This window comes from Lissotriton vulgaris, chromosome 5 (genome assembly GCF_964263255.1).
Source record: "Lissotriton vulgaris chromosome 5, aLisVul1.2, whole genome shotgun sequence".
NCBI classification, from domain to species: domain Eukaryota; kingdom Metazoa; phylum Chordata; class Amphibia; order Caudata; family Salamandridae; genus Lissotriton; species Lissotriton vulgaris.
In genome coordinates this window covers 1,709,861,011-1,709,885,948 of record NC_141693.1, presented here as the reverse complement: position 1 = coordinate 1,709,885,948, position 24,938 = coordinate 1,709,861,011, and the positions used below count along the sequence as shown (strand labels likewise).

Here is a 24,938-nt window from a genome sequence, read left to right as displayed (position 1 = left end):
CTCTCGCCGTCCCCAGGTACCCCGGACAGCGACAAAAGTCCCACGGAAGTTTGCCCAGGTCTTAATTGTATGGAAGGGGGGTTTTTCCTAATCAATATGGCGACACCCCGAGACCCTGTGGAAAATCCATCAAGTGTTATGTATGACCCACTCCCTATAAAGGCGCTATCTGTACCCACCAAGTGGGTTTTCCGCGAAAAGACAATGCCGGGCTTAAGCCTCTTGATGTATCTAGCTACTAGTCCTCTCTTGATCTTACTACCTAGTCCGTTGACATTCCATGTCAACTCTGTATAGGGTTCCTCATCCCTTGTGTATGTGTCTCTTTTTTGTTCCTATGTGTTTGGGAAAGCCTGCCTGCTTGTCTCCTTCCCCTTGATAACAGTAAATATTTGATGCCTCCCCCCACCCAACTCTCTCCCACTTCCTGCGCCCATCCCCTGAACTGTCAACAAGACAACCTGGCATAGGGCTAGACTCAGAGGTCTGTATTCCTTACCCCAACACTCTAAAATGCTAAAGAAACCAATGAAGGATATGAACTTCAGGTAAGTCTTTTCGCTCAAACGCTGAGAGCGGTAATGTCTGGGGGGCTCCTTAGCTGTTCTATAGATCGTCTGCCATCGGCATAGCGCCTGTTTCAGCCTTCATCACCGCTCTTGTCCTGCTGCTGGTGCGTGTTCTCTAGATTTCCTATCGCAGTACCTCGTTCTTCCAATTGGTTAATGTTCTTAAGGAGTGGGTGAACGCTGTCTGTGTCGACAAGGTACTCCTTATCTGAAGGCTTTGTATGGGTACTGTCACGTTGGCTGGAGTATTTTTTTCTAGCTTTCGCTTGTGTCAAGTCCTCATCCGAGCGCACCTTCTCCAGCGTGTGTGGGATCCCCTTCAGGGGGGTCCCCGTTCGAGTTCTGCACCCTCCTGTGAATAGGCGTCTCTTTAACTCTCTGGGTTTGGGTTCTGGCTGTGTTGACGCGTCTCTGAGTTGCGACCCTCTGACCCTTGCCTCACGCCTTACAGGGGGGGGCTCATCAATCCAGGCCCATGCTTCTTCTGGTGACTGGAAGAAATGGGAGTTGCCCTGAAAAATGACTTTTAGTTTGTTAGGAAATAGTAGCAAGTACTGAATTTTAGAGGGCTATCAGTTAAACTTTCACAGAATCAAATGTGCGCTTCATCTTTATTATCATTATTTTTGCGTTGGCATGTTTGATTTCACCAACACACTGTGACTCTCTGGTTATTGTATCACGGTCTTGAAAGTTGAGAAATTGCGCAATCAGTGGGCGCGGAGGGGCGCTGGATGGTGGTCTCCCATTGGGCATCCTGTGGTCCTGTTCGATTATAAAGCAGGGTGAGAACTTTGCCGCTGGGCTCGGAGGGAGTCACGCAGCCATGTCATCAAAAATGCTCCCAGCTCTGTTCTGCACAGGTCAGTTGAGCCAGTAAATGCAGAAAGGGGCAGACAGATAATCTTTAACAGTGCCCACTGCAAGTCTAGACAGGGCCAAAGACAAAACAAACAGCAATACATTTGTCTGTAAACTGGTCTGTGTTACAGGTGCTGCAGCAAGCCACAAACTTCTCCTTTCGTCCAGCCTCAGAATACTATGGAGAGACGCCTGGCTGCACCCACTGCTTATAGAATATAGCCAACTGCTACTGCTCAATTTCCCTGCATAAAGTTGTAGATTGCTCAGGCCAGGGTGCAAGACCCTGCTGCTATGACTAAAGATCCTCCAGAAGCGGCAGCCTGATCGTAGGACAGATCCTAATGCCCGGAAGTTCGGGTACCACATTTTCCTTGCCTAATCCAGAGACATTAAGATGACTTAATACTGGTTGTTCCTCATCTTCTTTAGGATTCCGGCAAGAGAAGTAACAGCAAGAATGAATACAGAAGTCCCATACTCTACCCTGGGTGGAATGCTTCTCTGAGTGAGCTATCAGGAGAACTACAGCGTGCAAAAGTGATGACATTGCACATTTTGTTATGTGAAAAATAGATCGCGCCAGAGTACTTTCCATTGTTGGAAGACGTCGTGCACCGCCTCCAGTTAAAAGTGCAAGTTGTGATCCGGTAGGTGTTGTGGGCTGAGCTCATCCACTCTAGCGTTTAAAGATCCTGCCAGGTGGTGATCAATCCAGGAAATGCCCTGATGTTTAAGCCATGTCTAGAGGCACAAAACCTCCTGGCACAGAGCTAAGACCCGAAACTGCCCTATTTGTTACAATACCACATGGCGCTGAACTAGCCTTTTTTTGATGGATGGTAGGAAGGCATTCAACAGCAAAGTAATGACCTGCAACACCAACAGGTTGATGTGGAGAGATGTTTCTACCAGAAACCAAAGTATTCTGATCTTCACCCCTCCTAGGTGACCTGCATAACCCAGAAGGGCTGCATCTGCCACACAGCTCTGGGTGGGCAATGGTGGTTGAGCAGCTACCACTGCAGATCTTTTGCAGTCTCCAAAGAAACCTGGATGGAATTCACCCGATTCTCTTGATGCTGAGTCCAAGGAAATTTCATGGCTGCATATGCCATCTGACATGGTTGATGAGCAGAATGCCGGAGTCCAATAGGCCATGAAACCTCACATGCAACTTATCCCGGATAGCTTTGATGAAAGAAAGCCTCTACAAAGGATTCAGGGGTGACTTTGGCATGCTAATAATGAATCCCCATGATGGTAAAAGGTTCATCATCATCTGAAAGTAGACCACAACTGACTGTGGCTAGCCCACCTTCAACATGACAAACTGAAATAGCTCCAGGCCAACCTTGAAGCGCAAGTAGTGTCTGTGGTCTACAAAATGGGTACATGGAAATAGACGCTCTATAGTACCAACCAGCCTCCTGGATCCAAAGCATATAGAGCTAGGGTCAGCATGGGCCAGCATGAGCATCTTGAATTTGTCCTTCCGCAGGAAGAAATTGAGATACCAGAAATATAAATTGGACAGAGGCCTCTGCCCTTATGAAATAACTAGAGTAACAGCGAGTTCCCATTTCCAAGGCTCTACTCTAATGTGGGTGGAAGATGTGGCGTGCTGGAAAGGAATTGCACTGGACAGTCTGTTTAACTATCTGCAGGACCCAATTGTCATATATTATGGCCTGCCTAGAAAAAATGATGGATATTGCCTCTAACAGGGTGGTGGTACAACGTCAAAGGCAGACTAAACTGGTTGGGAGGCTGTTGCTGGAGGAGCAGGGGACTGGGAATTTATGTAATGTTATGTTATGTTAATTATTCTTATATAGCGCATGTCTGCCCCAGCAGCAGGGCGTCCCAGCGCATGCGGAAAAGCCAACCAGGGGTGGCAGCGGAAAACGGCAGAGGAAGTACTGAGAAGCCAAGTAGTCGGCTCACTAGATGGAAGCGAACAGCCAGGTCTTGATAAATTTACGGAAGAGCCAATGGTCTCGTATCGCACGCGCTTTACTGTCCTTGTAGGCCTTGATGGTGTTTGGTAGATCCCCAATCTCGTAATTGCTGGGGAGTCTGTAGCTGGGTTGGTGGGCATTGGTGTTGCCTGTAAGCAAAGCCCTTTTCAATGGCACAAAAAGGGCGAAACTGTAGAGGACACTGCCTGGTGGGTGTGGGGAGACCGCAGGGTTGTGCTGTGACCCTGCTTTCCTTGAAGTGCTCTAGTGTGGAATCGGCCTACACACAAAATAGGTGAAACCTTTCGAAAGGCACATCCATGTGCCTGAAAGTCACCTGTGAAGCCCATGGATGTCATGCATGCATGGCTTTAAAGCACCATGCTAGTCCCAAATGCTCTACCTAAGCAGTCAATAATCTCCAGTCCATACTCGATAATGTATTTGGCTGCACCTTGGCCATTCTGGTTGGTTTGTTCCAGTTTGGCTTGCAATACCTCTGGGACTGCCGGCAAGTTCTTTGGCAACCATGTCCAATAATACCTGGGTGTATCTACCCAGCAAGCTGCTGCCATCGACTGACCAAAGGGCTAGGCTAGCTGATGAAATTTGATCAATTTCCTGAGTGCTTTATTCTTTTTGAACGTGTCTTTAGAGGGGGTTGTAGGGAAAGAATTGAGATGAACCCCTCTAGTAGATGCCTGAATTTACCAGGCTCTCAGAAGTAGGGTACTTCATCATAAAGGCATGGTCACCTGTAGTGGCCCAGTGGAATTGCACTGTCTGTCTATTCACAGTTGGGCAGCAACAAGGTGTAGTTCTGGTACCTAAGAGGGTGTCCGTCAAGGCTTTGTTGAATATCGGCAAGGGCTCGGACAAGGTCTGCCTGGGCTGTAAGACTTCAATGAGGAAGTCCAGAACTTCAGCTGCTCGTCTGAGGACTACAGCAAATGAGGTGGTCTCTTCCATGAAAGGGCCAGAGGGCAAACCAAGTCCAATGTCAGGGGAAATGTCCAATTTAGTGGCCTCTTGTAGTTCCAGAAAAAAGTTGTCATTGTCTTAGTTTGGGGGAAATTCATCGCCATCAGTACCAAAACCGCGTTGACTTTGGTCAGAGTCAAATCTTAAAAGTTGTTGGAGCTCTGGAGGGTGGTTCCTATGTAAGGGTATTGTTTTGTTAGAATGAAGTGCTGCTGGACACAACAAAACTGTTCCGGGACGCGACCTTGGCCAAGGTCGAAAATGACAGGCCAATATGATCAGCATCCTCCTGTCTCTGAATGGGTGTCATTGTAGCAGGAACCAGCATGGCTCGTTGTGCAAGGCATGAAGTCTGCTCTGGAGTTGATGCTGAACCTGAAACAGGTTCAGGAGACATAACCGGTACTGAGAGCAGGCCCACGGACAATATCCAGACGAGGCCTCCTTGGATCTAAGGGCCCTCAAGACACTCCAGAGGGAGCCAGAAGGGTGCCAAAAATCGTAACACTGGCTTTCTTGAACTCCTCAATTTGTTGAGGTGTCGCAAATGGTGTAGGAAATTCAGGGTCTATCGGGATCAGCTGCGGAATCTTGGTTAGGTGTTTGTATCCCTTTCTCTTCTTGTGTTTGCATTCTTGGTATAACTGTAACTACCTCTATATCCTTCACTACTGTTGTTTCTCTCCTTCTGTATATGTCTACCTCTAAACCTCTACCTCATTCATCCATACCCGTCTGATGGATCTGCACACTTCTTCCTCACTCTCCTTCTGGCTGATTATCATGTTTGTCAAACTTAGTTGCCCCTTCCGTTGTTATGTGTACTAAATTTATCTAGCTCAATATTAGTTCCAAACACTTCATTAGGTCTTTTTCTCAATACACCATCTGAAAAGATCTTGCAGAGTATTGAAACCTATTCATAGTGTCCTGCTCTTTCTTGCATTCTCTATGAGTTGTTCAACATGGTTCAGCTGTCAGTAGGTAAGGTTATCCTTTAGGATGATATTTTGATAGGATGTTTTGTGAGGTGAAATGAACGTAGTCGTAGTGCAGGCACATTAGGTTTAAACTGCAGACAATTCCGAGTGATATCTTGGTATTGGCTGAAAGTAGTCTGTGGATTGTTGCTTGCTACTTTCAGCAATTAGACTAGAAGTAACTTGGCATGGTCCTAGTCCTGATCGATGCTATCCAAATAAGATGACTGTGCTCTGTGCTCCCAGTTCTGAACCACCAGCACCTACCTTTCCTGGAGGTTGTACCTGTGCAGAAATCTGCATTCCTGTCCGTAAGTGCTATGACATTCTATGCTGGGGCCTACATTTTGATTCGTATTTCTGTTTGCACCCTTGCTTGTTATGCTATATGGAGTTGATTGGTGGTAGAGGTAATTAGGGGTTAGGTAGTTGAGGTTATATGAGACCTTTCCATAGTGAAAGGCAAATTTGGTTTGGTGGTTAATCATCATCTTTCTATAGGAGAGACCGTTTTGGTTTGCGTGGTTATTGAGTACATCTAGATCCTTTCCTATGCTTATATAATCCTTAGGACGAGGGATATGAGTCGGGTCTGCCATTCTTAAATATGTATGCATAAAAGAACCCTGTGAAGTTAAAATAAACTCTGACTCAGTGACAGCAACACTAGCTCACAGTCAGATTGCGAAATAAATTAATGATTCCTTGTTTTGTTTGCAACTGCACACTCCACAGAAGCACTTACATGGCTCCTAAGCACAGTCTGCAACATCCAAAGACTGCGAAGCCTCCTGACTTTGTGATGTCTCCTGTGTGAAATACTTAGATCCAGACTGTCCTCCAAATGTATTTATGGCTTCTCAGAATTTGATCTCACTTTTAAACACATTATCTTGAGACTGAGAACCCTTGTTAACCTACTGTTCAGAAGAATGATTGTTCTGTTTCAAAGCATGCCTGTGTTTGAGGGTATGAGTGTAATCTAATGTCACTAAACGAAACACACAGCCAATTAAGCACTAATTACTTAAACTTGTATTGATCTCTTATGGTGCTCTGCTCTAGGGCATGGTGATTGAACACTGCTACTATCAAGGCAGAGTGAGAGGGAATGTTGACTCTTTTGCTGCTCTGTCCAGTTGCCATGGGCTGCAGTAAGTACCCTTGTTTGCACATACAACTTCTTGATTGATATGCTGTGAATAGCCTGAGTTGTTGGCGAGTGCAAAGTACGAAGGCTTTGTATATGGGGCTGGAAAGTGGTGTGATTGCACCATACGTGATGTGTGTATATCTAAGAAAATGTAAGCTGTGAGTTTATGCGGGGTGACAGAATATTAGGTGTAGGAAAGGGTGGCAAAATACCAGGCATAAGTCTACAAGAAGCCATCGACCACCACATGACAATATGTGAGGAACAACGTAATATTATGTGTCACGCCCCATGGGTCAAGACAATGTCGGGTATAAGTCTGAAAGAGGAGACAAAACTTGCCAACTTTGAGTGTTGAAAAGAAATTTCATATGTTGGCTCCTGACATAGAAAATGCTGGATGAGACCCGTAGTGATAGGAAATACCAGATGTGTGTGGTGTGGTAGGAAATGGCAGGCAATTGTAATCAGAGGTAAGGACAGATGTAGCTCGTAACACTGAGGAAACACCTGGTGTGACTCTTTGGTAAGAGGACATGACAGGTGTGACTATTGCATCAAAGTAAATAGGAAATGCCAGGTGTTACTCATGCCAGGTGCGATGGCTGGGACAGAGCAAATGACAGGCATACATTTTTGGCATAGCACATTCCCATTGTCACTCTTGGGGCAGAGGATATATAAGGTGTCCCTTTTAGGACTGGGCAAATGCAGAGTTCAACTGATTGGGCAGATGTGATGCTTAGCATGACTATTGGGACAAGGGCAATACCATCATCTTTCTATAGGAGAGACAGTTTTGGTTTGCGTGGTTATTGAGAAAATCTAGATTCTTCCCCACGCTCATATAGGGCCATATGTATCAAGGTAACCATTTGCGAATCTCAAATAGCGATTTTTAAGAAATCGCTATTTGAGAATCGCAAATGGGTATGTATGTACAAAATCGCATTTTTTTTGCGATTCCTTAAAATTGCTTAATTGCTATTAGCAAATTGCTAATCGCAATTAAGGAATACTTTCCCATTCATTTTTGTGGGCCAAGAGGCCCATAGAAATGAATGGGAAGTTACTCTCAATTTGCGATTCGCAATTTGCTAATTGCAAATTAAGAATAATTTCAAGGGTGCAGGGGTGTCCAAAGGACACCCTGTTGCACCCCTGAAATATGCATGGGTGCACATGTGACGCACATACATGCCTTAAGGGCACACATACATGCCTTAAGGGCATGCATGTGCGTCACATGGCACTTTGAAAAATGGAAAAATGTGCATTTTTCAAGGAATTCGCAACTTACCACCAACTAGAAGTTGGTGGTAATTTGCGATTCCTTAAGGGCATTTTGCAAATTTTTTTTGCTACATACATTGCATTTAAGGAATTGCAAAATCTGTGATTCCTGAAATGCAATTGCAAAATAAGGAATCGCAAATTTTACGATTCCTTATTTTGCACCAAATTTTTCTTAATACATTCCATTTTGCGAATTTCGGCCTTTGCGAATGCGAATTTGCTTGATACATATGGCCCATAATCCTTAGGACGAGGGATATGAGTCGAGGCTGCCATTCTGAAATATGTATGCATAAAAGAACCTTGTGAAGTTAAAATAAACTCTGACTCAGTGACACCAACCCTAGCTCTGGAATTTATGGGACAGAGGAAAGACTTTGAGTTATTCTTGAGAGAGGAAAGCCAGGTGTGACATCTGGAACAAAGGTAGTGTCAGACGTGGTGATGGGTGCGTAATCAGAAGTGATTGATTGGACTAGGATGGCTGGGTGCTTGCGGGCACTTTAGTTGGTTATGATGGCTTTTCTTCACATGACTTTTCATTTTTTTCTAGTGGTGTCTTCTCTGATGGAAACTTCACATACATGATAGAGCCACAGGCAGTTGACAGCCAAGAGGTGAGACCAGACTTCACGAGATCTCTCGTTTCATAAACAAACGGGACCATGTTGCTTTCCCTGGCTTGCCTTTCACTTTTTCTAGCATTTTCCTCCTCCGTTGGGATTAGCAACACTGAAGAATATAGTGAGTGGAGAAGGATGTTTGATGGCCTGAGCTGCAATTGAAGTGGCTCTGGAGAAAGCAATGCTTAGAAGCACTGTTAAAAGTTGAATTATTCATTTAAGATTTCAATATCCTACATCATTAGAGAAGAACAGTTTTGTTCTGGAAGTGAAGGGCCACTTGCCAGCTTGAGTAGCTGAGCAACTTCTTCTCCCATTCCCAGTAGCACAGCGGCCACTGAGACCACATCTCATGTTCTGGCGAGGTTGCAAAATCCGGAAAGTATTGTATCAGTACACTAGGTGATGGGTCCAGCACACCTTAGTATTCACTATGTGATGAATTCTCTTCTCCGGATGTCCTTGTGAAGAATGCGGATACTGTTTTACATGGTGTCACCATCTGAGTTGACTGGACTAGGAGTCGAATGTGATGTGTTCCAAAGTTGGAAATGAGCAAGTTCAAATGTTAGTCTTTGAATTTTATAGGTGGTGCACCTCGTCAAAATAAAACTAAAGATTTTAAGACTGGACACATACAAACGTGGTGGCAGGATGTGAAACTGCTTTCATGGTTGGTCTATTTGAGCTTTTGAGTGGGCTTGCCCCGACTGTAAAAGAGGTGCATATTCTCACTATCCATTAGTGTGGATCAGAACTTGCTTCTCGTGTTCTCAGTAACTTGGTAAATGGAGCGCTTGCCCTGTTATCTCTCTTATTTCAGTTTTCTTGGTTTTCACTCTGATTTATCTCTTGCATCAGTCCAGGTAGGGTATACTGCAACACTGTAATCATACGATTTGTACATCCTTTCACTAGACATTTGCATCCAATGATCTACATAATCTCCGTATCTCTTTCCTGGGGAACAGCCATCCAGTACACATGCTAGGAGTGCCTACATTAGTGTTAGATTCTTCTGAAACAAACTGCACTATGAGCAAAGTAAGGGGGACCCAAACCCACAGGTGTCATCAACAGAGGAGTCAGTAGGGAAGTGTACAGAGGCCTGGACACCAAATGCAGTAACAAGTCCCATTCCTGTCAGTAAGGTTGTGTGGTATCCTTTTCAGAGATTTCTGCTTCCTGTGTGGTGATAACTCCCACTACTCTTGGAAAGGGGAGTGAGTAACATCTAAAAAGGAGAAAGTACCTAAATGCATGCCAGTTTTATCCTCCGAATCTGACATCTTATTACAGCTACATGCAGTTGTAACTGTCAAAGGGATGGCATCTTGTGTTTGGGAGTTAAGGCTCTTCTAGGACTGAGTCCTCATTTGTTCCAGAGACGCCATTGACCTGGTGGGTGGAGACCGGGAGAAATCCATTGATCTCCAGTTCACTGAAGAGTACTTCTTAAAACCTTGCATCTTTGACCATAGTCTTTTCAGTCTTCCAAAACCAAAGGCCTCATTTCCTCACAGGCTGTGGCGGCTGTCAACTCTTTCGCTCACTCACTCTTCTCGTCCTTGAGGAGGTGCTTTAGGCAAAAGACCATTCTGACTCCTATTCTGGCATCAATGGACGATAAAACATCCCAGTGATTTCCCTGGGGATCAGTCATTTTCCTTAGCTCAATCTCCGGAAGTTAACTTCACTGATTGGAAAGTTTATTTCTCCATTATCACCATCTAAGACAGACGGCCACTGAGGTGGGTGATCTCTCAGTGATAAATGTGGCAGACAGTGAGTAGACCTGTAATATGCCGGGAGCTGATTTAAATATGGGGCTACACATTCATTAGTCCTAACCATGGTTGCAGGGCTCAGTACAACTCTTGCACCCAGTTAATCAGTCCATGCCCCAGTCCCAAAATATATATTACTTTAGGAAGCAACAGCCAAATTCAGTCACGTTTTTTTGCACCTAATGTAACCACTTCCTCAGCTTTGATGTTCTGTTTCCCATGTTCCGTGACTAAGTGGAGCCTTCTAAGAATACGAGAGGTGTTCCTCCCTTGTCTGATCGAATTATACCAGTAAAGGAGTTACACCATGAAGCCTGCTAATAGTTTAGTATCTCAATTCAGAAGTGAGTGTATGATAGAATGAGCTATTAGAGTAAGCCTTACACGACTTAGGTTGGACTGTGATAAGTACATTCCCCATTTGAAAATGCCCAGCAGCCAGCATCTCATTGTAAAATGGGGCATATTCCTGATGAAACTCAACAGTGCTGTTGTTCCTGGTGCAGTGAGTGGGGTGTCTCTCTCGTATCCTGGGACATAGTTTTAATTACTACATGCCGTACCTGCTTCATGACTAAAGCTATTAGAAAACAGTTATTTAGTTTACAATTAGATCTATTTCAAATCATTCGTATCTATATGGCATTGGTACAAACGTTCATAATAAACACGCAAGATGTTCTCCCTAATTAACAAGGGAATAAGGAGGGGGTCTGCATATGTGCAGTAGGAGACACGTGCCTACATATGACACGCCACAACCATCCCACTGTGTGTTCTTGGCCCCTCTCCTATTCTTCCCCAATTAGCTTCCTCTCTAGGCTTACATGATTCCCTTTGCTTTTGATCCCTCTAGTTTCGCATACAGATAAACCTCCCTTATCTTAGCCTTCACCATCACTCTTTAATTTCCACACTTTTCACATAGTTCGCTAACATCTCCTTCCTTTTGGTTACCGACTCCGTGTCAGCGATTATGTAATGATTGAAATCAATCTCTTGCTCTCTTTTCCGTTATGGTGTTAATCCTGGAAAGTGTTGGGAGGGAGGTAAGAAAGAGGAGGGCGATGAATTAATCAGGAACGGTGTCGGCTTTACACCAGGAGGGGAGTGCTGAGTGAACAGAGGAGACGAACTCTCCATCTCATTACCTCTTATTCTATGGGCATATAAGTAGGACATAAAAAGAAATCATTTAAATGTCATACTTTATAACATGTCTACCACGTTGAGGCTCTCACGACCAAAAATACTGGTCACTGATGAAAACTGATTATGTGTTGACAGATAAATTAAAGCTAGACCTTGAAAGTGAGCATTGGTTGAGAGCTACTGAAATCCTGTGTGCAAAATTACTTTCAAATCAACTACTTGGATCCCAAAGTGCATTTATTACCAAATGATGGCGACTCTGTTGTTGGGTTCTGTTGATGTTCTAAAGCTACAGATGTTTTATCTTCTTCATTTCCCTGTAACCCTGTCCACTCCTTGCATGCATCTCTTTGTTGCTTCTACAGTGAAATTCCTGATGAATTACACAGCATTGTTGACTCATGTCCAGTAGTGACCATCGCCTCTTCTCCGATTTCCTTTCACAGGGGCCGCACCCTCATCTGATTCACCAAACTCCAGCCTTCCGTCTTTCTCAGGGATGCACAGAACCAGGTGAGCTCAGTGGGCCTTCTTCAGTTTCACTACTGGCGCTTGGTTCCAAAACGTCAGCAAGGCAACCACAAGTGTTTGTAACAAAGAACTGACAGAGGATATGCTGTACATGGTCTCTGCAAAGAGCTGGCAGATTTGTGCAATTCTATCTCCCTTTCTGAAGCTTTATGACCTGATTTAGAGTTGGACGGGTACTCTTTCAAAGACTTGATGCATATTGTCCGCCTTATTTCAAGTACCATAGGATATAATGCCCTTTAGTAAGACTTGATTTATTGTTTCTTGCTTGGCCCTCAGCTGGCAAATTCCTGTGGGCAGCGATGATGCATACTGATATCTATGCTGATAAGATTCTCATCACATTGAACCTCATCTGTTAAGAGACCCTCTCCAAAGTCATCTACAGAGACTTTGTATAGTATCTAAATGGTTGACAATGGACCTGTGCAACTAGAGCCCCACTCCAACTTGCCCCTCTCGTCCAATTTCTGCAAATGAGTAACTCCTATATACAGCAAATCACTGGATCTTTATATTTTCGTTACCCTTTCGTATCCGAATCTCTGCACTAAAGTTAATAAAAAAGGCACATTTACAGTGACCTTTTCTGGCTACTCAGCTCCCCCCACTCTAATAATAAGTAAGGTATATAGTGTCAGGTGCCTTTAAACACAGACTGTTTCTCTCGTCCTTCAATTTGTGCAGTCTAACTCATTGATGTCATTTAGGGGAAGCCAGAAGAAGCAGGTGACACACCTGACTTGCCCTTTGCTAAAATCTTTGGAATCATGAAGGCAGTTCATGAACAGAGAGTAAAAAAAGTTTAAAATACCACATATGCACTCTGTGGTTTCCACTTCATGCCCTTTCACAAAACCTTTAGCAGCAGCTTGGATGCTATTGAGAGAGCCCCGGTGGGTCTCTTTAAACATGGACAGAGACACAACTTCTGCCCAGGCGTGTTTCTTTCCAGGTTCCCGCCTCAGACACTTGCAGTATTTCCATTCAGTTACAGGGAGAGCTGGAAGTGGCAGGAAATGAAAACAAAGAAAGTCAACACTTTACTTGTAGGAAAATGCAATCCTACCTAGATTAGTTTAGAAGAGGCGGGAAATGGCGAGGGTTGTGGTGGACATCTTCAACGGGATGTAAGCACCGCTACACTGAGATCACTTTTCTACCTGATCACCCAGGGGAAACCAATACCTGGCAGATAGCTCATAGTCATCTAGATTGTCTCTGCCATTGGGAATCCCCAGGAATTCCAATCCTGCCCTGCACTTCTTGAGATTAAATATAGGTGACCATAATGATGAGACTGAGGTGTCTTTTAAAATAGAGATGAGCCTAGAAATGCATTTAAGGCTGATCAGTAAAAGTGGATCTCTTCTGGGATAACATAGAGGTGAAACAAGGAACTACATCTTCGTGTCCCCTGGGACTTGGCGTGATTGGAAGTATCTTTGACAGGTTGATAGTAAGTTTACAGCACTTTTTTACCTTGCATGAGAATGTCTGTAGAGGGTGTTTTTATGCTTTTTGCACAACATAATTCTACGTACCTTTCTTCATAATTTAATTTTATCCTTCTGTTCCCAGGGTGCCTATTTTATGGCTTGGACCAATATACTTCCAATATACCAAAACTAAGAAGAAAACGACAGGTATGGAAATGTAGGCAATGCTTTCATTTGTGCATTTCTCTTGCGTAGTCACTGGGTTATGAGGACATTTGCTTAGGTAGTCAAAATAAATCCTTGATAGTAAACAACTCTGAAAGATCCTGAGGTATCCCAGACCGTGTAGTAATTAGACGACTAATCAGTCCATGAATATAGCTAGAACGTCCATATTAAAGCATGCATTAATCGGTGGGCCGAGATATTTAGTTTGAGTTTTGTTGTAAATCTACATGTACCTTGTTGAATTAGCAAGGCTGTTGGAGAGACTGTAAACATGTCAATAGGAAACCTGCTTTATGACGTTTGCAGCAAGGTTTATCTTAAATAAATGCAGTTTGTTATGAGTGTGTATCGGGGCATTTCCCTGGGGCCATTTGATTGATTGGAGTCAAGGGCTATTCTGACACATGCTTACAGAATCTGCAACATGTTGGATTTTACTTCTAGGGAAGGTTTGGGTGCATTGCAGAAAAATGGCCATTTACCTGACGGCACCAGTGTGCCCACATAAATTTGCCATGGACCTTGATTTAAAGTACATAGTTGGTATTCAGAGGAGTGCCAGTTCTGGTAGGTGAGCTGCATCTTCTCTCCAAAAGACCATGCCTGTGAGAAGGTTATAGATAGATATAATGTTTGGATTAGTTATTAATATTTGGCATTTCGTTCCTTACTTCTTAGACAATGCTACATACTCACACAGGCAGATATTGGCACTAAATTCCTCAGAATTACCTTGAAGTAATATTGTTTGTTTCTTCTCAGCCCTCACAGACTAAATATTTGTGGAGGGACTCATAAAGGTTCGAACTGCAATTCAATATATAGAAAACGATTGCATGATTAGTTTGAGGCAGCTGCGCTCTTGGGGGAAAGGGTGTTGGTGAGGCCAGAAGTGGGAGAAAAGGTACAAGTACGCTGACAGGTAAAAAGACAACAGGTTTTCATGTTTATTTTATCCACTGGAGAAGTGTACCCATCTGCAGCAGTACAAGAACTTTGGCTGCCAGTTTACAGTACTACAGTTTGGATCTGTGATACAAGGTTGTCTGCAATTAAGGCATAATATCCATATTCATAAGTTCTTCAAACTTGTATATATGGTTCAATAATCCAAAGCCTTGACTGTTAGGGTGAGCACTCTGAGGCAAGGCAGTTAACTGTGAGCCCATCTTGCGTTACTGATAGTGGTTCCTATACAAAAATGTGTTTATATAATAGCAAAATTTAACAATGTAGGGCGGATTATAATGCTTCCAGAATGCTCACCGTTTACATGAACATATGGACATAAGCATGGTGGTTGTCATCTTTCTAAATAAAATGTACACAAAGAATTTTCAACATAAACTTTAAATACTAGTTTCCTGTGGCATCATTTAGTAATTTTTTTTTAACCAGACCATTATATAAAACAAAAAGCAATTATTCATGGAGTTCAGTGTAAAACCATTATGCAAGCATGAAAATAAATGAGGAGCTTGATTCTTCAAGTTCGTCACAAAGAAGGCCACCTGCAGTTTTGTTTCTTTGCATTGGTGAAGATTTACAACTTTCAGGAATTCACAAGAGTTTTCGGAACTTGGCCTGGAAATCGTACACTTTGCAAACTTTGATGAATTCAGTTTTTGCATAAGGATATATACATCTGTATAGATGCTCATGTAAAAATCTACTAAGCAATTACAAATCCACCTTCCATACAACCCCTCTTTCCCAGGCTGGCAAAAACAGTTTTACTCCATTTGTAATTTTCATGTCTTTTCTAATGCTGGAGAGATTGGAGAGGAAGTGGTGAATGCGCTTAAGCTTGTTAGTTTGTGGCTCCATACATACTCATGTGGCATTCTAACCCTGAATCTACTGCTCCCTGCCTATGTCCAGCCCCTGTATGTAGATTTGCAAGGTGGTAGATTCAAAGCCTTGCCAGAATCCAAAACCTGATACATTATGAACCATCCTAACCTAATCAGATCTCTGATATCATGTGAATGCTGCCATCATTTGTCACCTCACTACATGGCACCGGAATGGACAAGTACATTGTTTTACAGGAAAGGTATATTCCTGAATCATATAGTCCAGTGGGCTAGCAGGTCTGTGTCCTGCTTTCCATTCTCAAATACAATAAATTCATCACTCCCAAGATGAGGCACTCTGTAAAGCAGGAAGAAACACTTGGAAAGGAGACTCAGCACTCACAAGATGAGGCAAATTAACCTTCAAAAGGCAGTTAAACAAGCATTTACAATGCAACGGTCTCGCCTTTTCAAAAGTTAGAGCTATTGGCATTGTAAATAACAAATTTTTTATTTATGTGTTGGTTTTGAAAACAGATAAATAAATGGCATTGTCATTTACAATGGCAATAGCTTAATCTCTCGCAAATGCAAGACCTATTGCATTTGCACCCACCCACACACACACACAGACACACATATAGATGTGGTGGTGGTGAATGTGGTGGTGGTGGTGAATGTGGTGGTGGTGAATGTGGTGGTGGTGAATGTGGTGGTGAATGTGGTGGTGGATGTGGTGGTGGATGTGGTGGTGGAGGATGTTGTGGTGGTGGATGTGGCGGTGGTGGATGTGGCGGTGGTGGGTGGATGTGGTGGTGGGTGTGGTGGATGTGGTGGATGTGGTGGTGGTGGATGTGGTGGTGGAGGTGGATGTGGTTGTGGATGTGGTGGTGATGTTGGATGTGGTGGTGGATGTGGTGGTGGTGGTGGATGTGGTGGTGGAGGATGTGGTGGTGGAGGATGTGGTGGTGGAGGATGTGGTGGTGGAGGATGTGGTGGTAGAGGATGTGGTGGTGGTGAATGTGGAAAACCCGGAAGGGAGAGCTCAAAGCTCAAACCACTGTGAGATGGAGAGTCAAGGGTCACCCAGTCCTTGCAAAGGAGAGAGTGTCCCTCCAACCAAACCCAACCAATGATGATGAACCGCCAGCCCCACCGCGTAGAAACTCATTCATCACCGGAACTAGCAACATTGATTTACTTTAAGGGTGTGCTGTCCACAGCACAGACTACGTTTCAATTAATCAGAGAAAAACAACATCCCTGACTGGCTAAATCCCAATACTGAATTTGGAAAAAAAAGCCATTAGATCAAAAAGCCTTTGTAACTTGTGGTAGCACTTCAACCAATGACTGAGACATACATGAAAGTCCAAAGAGCGACTTGGGTAGTATTGGCCTGTGATGTCGATATAAATGGACGTACTGTTTACTGGGGGTGTCCACTTTAGCTGGGAATGGGGAAGCTTTCAGTTGATGAAAGAGGTTGAAGATGTCTTTTTGTATTCGAATAGCGACCCCTACCGGACAAAAAATTGCCAGATGCAAATATCCAGTTTTCTTCAGGTCTCATGTCATCCGTGCATGTGCATGACGCATCTCGAATCTACCTCTCGTTTAACCCGGGCAGGAAGTACCCAATTTGCGAGCAGTTTTAATCGCAGGTCGAACCAAACTGCAAACCTCTGTCCCTTTGAGATAAATTACGGAGAAGGATCAGAAAACCCCAATAAGGCCCTTCATTCTTACAGAGCCACCATACGGCACAAGCAGACACATAGCTGGCTATGAGAGCAGTAGGGCTAAACATGTGTGGTAAATATTTGATTTACCGTCCTAATTTCTATGCAGGTAAGTACTTAATCAATAATAACTCAATCGGAAAGAAAGAGGCAGAGTCCGTGGTGTTAGAGTTCTTAGGGGTTTTATTCCTTAAAAAGGAATGGTCAAGACCGGATATCTTGTTCCTGCCACCACTGGGGTGCAGGAAGGGATAGAGCAATATTTTATTGACAATACATAGCTTATATACTTAAGTTACATTATAGAAACCAATACAGTAGGCGTAACAGCTGAGAGAAACAAGATAAAACACACACGTGGTAGTGATACGTAATTAGAAGGCGTGAACTAGGCGTGAACATAGAGGTGTGTGCTAGAAACGTCACAGGTAGGTGTCACAAGTGGGTGGCAATGAAGCAGAATCTTGTAATGTCAGCAGAAATCTGAGGCCTAGATGCGCGCGCAGCCGCATGACGTGTGATTGACGTGAAACTGGAGGGTGCAGGGGACTTGACATTTACACTGGCGGAAAGAGACAGAAGTCTGGCATGTCAGATCAACTCGTACCTCTATCATATCTGATATCTGATGTTTGGGAACCATATTATCTAAACGGAAAAGGTCTCTGGGGCAGAAGCTATTCTATACTGACTGTGAGTGTGTGTATAAGCGCCTGAGTGTCTACATGAGAATGCGAGGGGCATGGGCCTACCATGGTAACAGAGGCTATGAATTACTTGCACGGAGACAGTGAGGCCGGGCCCTTTGCTCTGCAGCTGGGGGGATGTTTACTTAAACTAGTAGGCAGGAATGCATTTTCGAGGAGCGGAACAGATAATTCGAAGGTTGAATACAGTCTTGGCAGGCAGCAGGCTGAGCTAAGCGCCGTGAGCCGCACAGGGAGTAAGGCAGAGGTCACGGGTACAGAGACAGCCTGGGCTGAGGCTTTCGGAGTCAGAAAGCAGGAAAAAAGGCTCGATGGCAGAATTCAGGGCCTACTTCGCCAGAGCTGAAAAACGTGTAGAGTACACCACAAAAAGACGTTGGCATAGCATACTTAGAAACGGAATATTCAACCCGTTCAGGGTGGGTCTGAAAGAGGACATGTTAACGTTGGACGCAAATGTATTTGCGTCTTCATAGCTGGCACAGGAGGGAAGCTACATGCACTTTAAGCTGGTACATGGAGACGGTGGGGTACGCGTTAGGGAACATTACTTGACCATAAAATTTATATTTCCTCATTCCCTCCTTGTTCCCTACGGACCCTTCATGATATATCGATCCTCATGAATCGATCAGTCTGTTCTTGTAACATCATTTGTTCTTCTTTCTTCCTTTCACGTTTTGAGAGAAAACTGGAATGTTCAATGCACGAGGTGGCACACAGTCCACAAATCGCTGGCCCACACTGTAGGCACAGGCAGCAACTGAATACTATGACAAGGGCAATGCCTAGGAAGGATAGGATATTCCATCCCCAAGCGGTTAACGTTGTCCAGAACCAACCGGACCAAGTCCAGGTGCCTGGATTCTGATGTATCTGATTTGCAATTTTATGAAGACGTGTAATAGCTTGGTATACCGTTGGCGCGTTTTCTGGAATGAAAACACAGCAACTTGACCCGATGACCTTACAAGCTCCGCCTCTGTCTGCCAAGATGACGTCAATAACAAGACGATTCTGAAGAACAACAACCCGCATGGCGGACTGCTCCTCTGTTAAGTTACCTAAGGCGGAGGCAGTTTCATTCACTACTGCTTCAAGTGTTCTAGTTAATCTGCGTATTAGTTTACTATTTTGGACGGGACCTGTGAAGAAAAAGAATCCTTTATTGAAATCTGTGTATTGCTCCCATGCCGTTTCAGTGTAGTCGACAATCGGGAGATCTCTTCGGAGTCTATTCTTTACTAGATTTGTTTTTCTGTGATAATCAGGAGGGGCTAGAAAGACAGGGGGCAGAAGGAATGCAATGTAACAGGTACCACACCAATCTGGAGGCAAGCGTATGTATGCGGTATGGCCACAAACAAAGTAGGAATGACGAGTAGCTCTAAAGGAAGATTTGCCTTGGTCACTGAATTCGACCACAGTAGTACATTTGCTATGACCTAAGTGTACTGAACCTTTCTTACTGACACATAAATCACCAGTGACTGGTAATACTGACATAGCAGGGAGAACTGGTGCGGCTTCGGATTCAACAGTAAGAATCATAAGGTTAATTGTATAATTACCTAATCCATATACTTCATTTTCTAGATCAGTTCCTACTCTAGTGGGGAGTCCCTTCTTGTCAGGGTAACAGGCATTAAGCAGAACTAAGTTCAAGTTTCCCCAAACCCAGCTCCCTTTAAAAACAGCAACATCAGGATCTAAGGAATTAATTATTCTAAACCATGCACCACAGGAGCCATTGTGAGTGAACGGGTACGGAAAGAGGGGCAGAACTCCCTTGTATTTCTGGTAGGGAGGGAGTCGGCCACATATCCAGCAGTTTGTAGCATTGTTAGTCTGATGGGAGTGGTGTAACATACTAATGAATGTGTTGTTGCGCAGCGCGAGTCTGTAAGAAAGTTCGTGGGGAGGTAATTCACTAAAAGAATGTTCAGCAGTGACATTGTAAGCAGATTGTTCACGCTTGAAGATAGGGTAGTATATGGGAAGCAATATACTAGCAACAATAATCAGAAGACTTAGAAAAAACATAATCAATAATGTCACTATACAGTGACTACGGAGTGATTTGCAATATGTACGTTTCTTGAGTTGTCTCTCTCTCTCTCTATCTCGATCTAGGGGATACATGTCAGAAACTATTTAACCGATTCACCTAGGGGAGGACTTAAACAATTAAACTGTCTGACTTGCTAGATCGAAGTTTCAATCTGTACTCCTCTTGGGGAGTTTTCTCTTGTTTCGGAACTTTAAAGTCACTAGGTTCGATGCAGTCTTTGGAGGGGGTGGACGAGCCTGTTTCTGGCATCAGTTCGTTGCACTTTTTTATATGGCTCGTATGGATCCACCCCTTTCGGCCTTCCACTTTGATAGCGGTCCGCGTTGTAAGAAGGACGGTCTTCGGCTCTTTCCAGCGGGGCTCCAGCGGACTTTTATGTCGAAGTTCCTAATTAGGACCGTGTCACCGGGACGGACATCATGCGGCTTTACATCAGTGTTGTCAGGGAAGGCTGCGGCAACCTGTGAACGACATGATTGGAGTGCAGACATCAAGGAGGCAAGGTAATCTGTCAGCATATTACAATCAACATCGGTAATTTTCTTAGGTATGGGCGTCCCCCACATTTTCGGTAATTTTCTTAGGTATGGGCGTCCCCCACATATTCGGTGGTCTGCCAAAGACCACTTCATACGGTGATAGTCCTGATCTCGAGTGGGCGACCATTCTCATATAGAACAATGCAACTGGCAGGGCGACTATCCAGTCGACCCCTTTCTCTTTACAAACTTTAGCAAGGCGGGTCTTTAGTGTCTGGTTATGCCTCTCTACGAGGCCAGCGGCTTCGGGATGTCGGACACAATAGAATCTCCACTGATATCCTAGCAGCAGGGAAACCTGTTTCATGAGTTCGGATGAGAATGGCTGTCCGTTATCTGAGTACACGACACGAGGCAAGCCGTATCGTGGGAAGAATTCTCGAACCAGCTGCCTGGCAGTGGTCGGAGCAGTGTAATCTGGGACTGGATATGCTTCGGTCCAACGGGAAAGTGCACAAACAATTACGAGGACATATTTGAAACCTCGACAACGGTCCATCTGGATATAATCCATCTGGAGGACTTCAAAAGGGTGATCGGGAGGATGAAATCCACCTTGCTCTACAGGGACGCTTTTACCTGGATTGAACTGACAACAGATCATGCAAGTACGCACTTTCTGTTTTGCTGCTGCTCGTAAGTGTTTGTTGTACCTGAGATTCTGTAAACTGTCTAACATCGCTTTCTCTCCTAGATGTGCTGGACTATGTGCTGTATTGATTATGACTTGAACCATAGAGTCGGGGAGAAACCATGTAGATTTTCCCTTCGTCATCCAACCTTGATCTGTCTGGATCCCTCCTAGTTCAGTCCATTTCTTTATTTCATCTGTAGTAGCATGTGTCTGAATATCGATTACATCTAGTGTGGTATCCCTGACTGTCATACAATGTGTCGGTGCTATTGTCTTTGTCACATCAGTTGTCTGAGTGTGAGTCAATGCTGTATGTTTTGCTGTCTGGTCTGCCAGGTCGTTACCCTGGGAAACAGAATCTGTAACTTTAGTATGTGCTTTACACTTCATGACGGATATGCCTGAAGGTAGATGTATTGCTTCTAACAGTGCTTGAATGAGGGGACCGTGTTGGATCTTGGCACCGTGAGAGGTCAAGAAACCTCGTTCTTGCCATAACATTCCGAAGTCGTGTACAACTCCGAACGCATAACGGGAATCAGTGTATATGTTAACATTTCTGTTCTTGGCTAGTATACAGGCTCGGGTCAGAGCAATAAGCTCCGCCGCTTGAGCGGACAGTGTATCAATGCGATGTGTTTCTTTTACTTCAGTTTCAGTGGTCACTGCATATGCGGCCACTAATTCTCCTGTACTTGTTCTCTTATTAAACAATTTATGAAAAAACGTAGTATATATGCTTGAGTGTCAACTTTCTGGTGTGCCATGGCCTCCTTAATACTGTCAGGGTCTTCCCCAGTCTGGACAAAGTGATATATTCTATCTAGGTGCTCTTTCATTCCTGAGAATAATATTAGGTAATCTGTAGCTTGTCGTAAGCGTAGTGATGCTAAAAACATCCTATCATCTTTGCCGGGTACTGGATCGTATCTGCAAACTTGAAGCGGTTCTTTGAGTATGTCGAGACGGGGTGATTGGAGTGAAAAATGCCTTTGCATATCCCTAAGGTGTAATCTGTGTGTTGCTGGCGGGGTCTGGTGACCCCCGGTCGCACCTCCTGAGGCGGAGGCTTGAGCATTATCCCTCTGTGGAGTCTGTATCTGTACTTGAACTTGTCTTTTAGTAGGATCAGGCGTGAACGGATTTGGTATCTTAACCTTAGGTGAGGGAAGTGGTGGGGGTGGAGGAGCAGGCTGTCGGACGGGGGAACCTTGTTGCGGTAGTGGCGGAATGCGATCTTGGGGCGGGTTGCCACCTCCGTCACCGTCAGTAGGCGGGACGTGGGCCTGTAGATTGGTGTAAGCGGGTGCTACATCGTTTAGATAGGAATTCAGAAATATGTCTTTAGTAGTCCTGTGATTTACTTTAGTTGGAACCAATGGTGATGGCAGATTTTTCGGTATTTCTGAAGTGGCTTCAGGCGAACCCTCGGCCACAAGATACATACCATTTACAAGGTTGTTTCGTGCGCGGTCTACTTGTTCTGATTTTACTCGGATCCCTTCAGTAACTAATTCATTTTCTCGAACTTTATCCGGTGCTTCTCTAAGTCTGTCTTCTCTACGGAGTGCTTTTTCAGCACGTTTATGTGATTCTTTACGCCAAAATTCTATGGCGTCTTTCTGAGATTGTCTGGCTTTCTTTTTCCATAGTGCTTCTTCTACCTTCATGATGCACTCGGCATCCCATGTTCCGGTAACAGGCCATCTGTGTCTCTCGTCTAGGTGCTTAGTATAATCGGCCCATAAATCTAGATACAATATGGCGTCTATGCCATGTTTCTGATACATGAAATTTCCAGGAGTGTCCCTAGGGGGGATAGGAATTTCTTCCTCTAGTATCCCTTTCCTAGTTCCTATCTGCTTTAACTTATTGAAAAACGGCATCTTGTTCACTTAGTACTGAATGCTCAATCCTTGCTACTTAATTCTGAACACAACTAGTTACACAAGAACACAATAATGCACATAAAAAAACAGTCACTCATACCACGACATTAATCACATGGAAGACATTTGAAACATATATGACTACCCCCCTATACTGGATGTACTGCTAAACAGCACAGATACACTGCTAAGAACAGTGCAAGAACTAGGATAACGGATATACTGCTAAACAGTACAGATACACTGTCTAAAACAGTGCAGACCGAATTTGTGTACCCAAACCCGTCTAGATACGTCCCAGCAATGGTACTCACCGGGAAGCACGGAAACAGAAGGCCTCGGAAAACTCGACTGGACTGGACCGGACTCGACTCGACTCGACACGTGGATACTTCGGAAACTGGTGGGCCTCTTGACACCTCGGACCTTGCTTCTTTCGGCTAGGCTCTGGTCGGGATCCTCCGCACTCCTCACCGCCTCGTCTGGGTGCTGATCGCAGTCTTCGTCACCTCCGTGGGCCAGAGGGAGATACAGGAAATCCTGCCAGTACGCGTAGTTTCCGTCTAACTGATGGCAGGGGACAGAGCTTGCAACGCACCAACCGGCGCGTGGGGTGGGGGAGGGGTCCCTATTTGGGCGCCAAAATAATGTGGTAAATATTTGATTTACCGTCCTAATTTCTATGCAGGTAAGTACTTAATCAATAATAACTCAATCGGAAAGAAAGAGGCAGAGTCCGTGGTGTTAGAGTTCTTAGGGGTTTTATTCCTAAAAAAGGAATGGTCAAGACCGGATATCTTGTTCCTGCCACCACTGGGGTGCAGGAAGGGATAGAGCAATATTTTATTGACAATACATAGCTTATATACTTAAGTTACATTATAGAAACCAATACAGTAGGCGTAACAGCTGAGAGAAACAAGATAAAACACACACGTGGTAGTGATACGTAATTAGAAGGCGTGAACTAGGCGTGAACATAGAGGTGTGTGCTAGAAACGTCACAGGTAGGTGTCACAAGTGGGTGGCAACGAAGCAGAATCTTGTAATGTCAGCAGAAATCTGAGGCCTAGATGCGCGCGCAGCCGCATGACGTGTGATTGACGTGAAACTGGAGGGTGCAGGGGACTTGACATTTACACTGGCGGAAAGAGACAGAAGTCTGGCATGTCAGATCAACTCGTACCTCTATCATATCTGATATCTGATGTTTGGGAACCATATTATCTAAACGGAAAAGGTCTCTGGGGCAGAAGCTATTCTATACTGACTGTGAGTGCGTGTATAAGCGCCTGAGTGTCTACATGAGAATGCGAGGGGCATGGGCCTACCATGGTAACAGAGGCTATGAATTACTTGCACGGAGACAGTGAGGCCGGGCCCTTTGCTCTGCAGCTGGGGGGATGTTTACTTAAACTAGTAGGCAGGAATGCATTTTCGAGGAGCGGAACAGATAATTCGAAGGTTGAATACAGTCTTGGCAGGCAGCAGGCTGAGCTAAGCGCCGTGAGCCGCACAGGGAGTAAGGCAGAGGTCACGGGTACAGAGACAGCCTGGGCTGAGGCTTTCGGAGTCAGAAAGCAGGAAAAAAGGCTCGATGGCAGAATTCAGGGCCTACTTCGCCAGAGCTGAAAAACGTGTAGAGTACACCACAAAAAGACGTTGGCATAGCATACTTAGAAACGGAATATTCAACCCGTTCAGGGTGGGTCTGAAAGAGGACATGTTAACGTTGGACGCAAATGTATTTGCGTCTTCATAGCTGGCACAGGAGGGAAGTTACATGCACTTTAAGCTGGTACATGGAGACGGTGGGGTACGCGTTAGGGAACATTACTTGACCATAAAATTTATATTTCCTCACATGTATGCACACCAACGCTATTTAGAAAGGAGAGTCCTTCTGATTTTAGCAAAATGCGGTGCTATATATCAGCTTTCCTAATCTCTTTCCCCTTTATTAGTCATCATAAATGGTAAATTGACAAATAGAGTTAAT

The 24,938-nt window shown here is 44.4% G+C and overlaps 1 protein-coding gene across 1 annotated transcript in view; it reads left to right on the top strand.

The window, feature by feature from the left end:
- Window positions 1-24,938, top strand: part of ADAM11 (ADAM metallopeptidase domain 11) — a 336,142-nt gene that overhangs the window by 104,668 nt on the left and 206,536 nt on the right. The window contains exons 5-8 of the mRNA XM_086919835.1: window positions 6,418-6,506; window positions 8,355-8,418; window positions 11,810-11,876; window positions 13,476-13,540. Of these exons, the coding sequence (XP_086775961.1) occupies window positions 6,418-6,506; window positions 8,355-8,418; window positions 11,810-11,876; window positions 13,476-13,540 (285 nt within the window). The remainder of the gene's footprint in view (window positions 1-6,417; window positions 6,507-8,354; window positions 8,419-11,809; window positions 11,877-13,475; window positions 13,541-24,938) is intronic.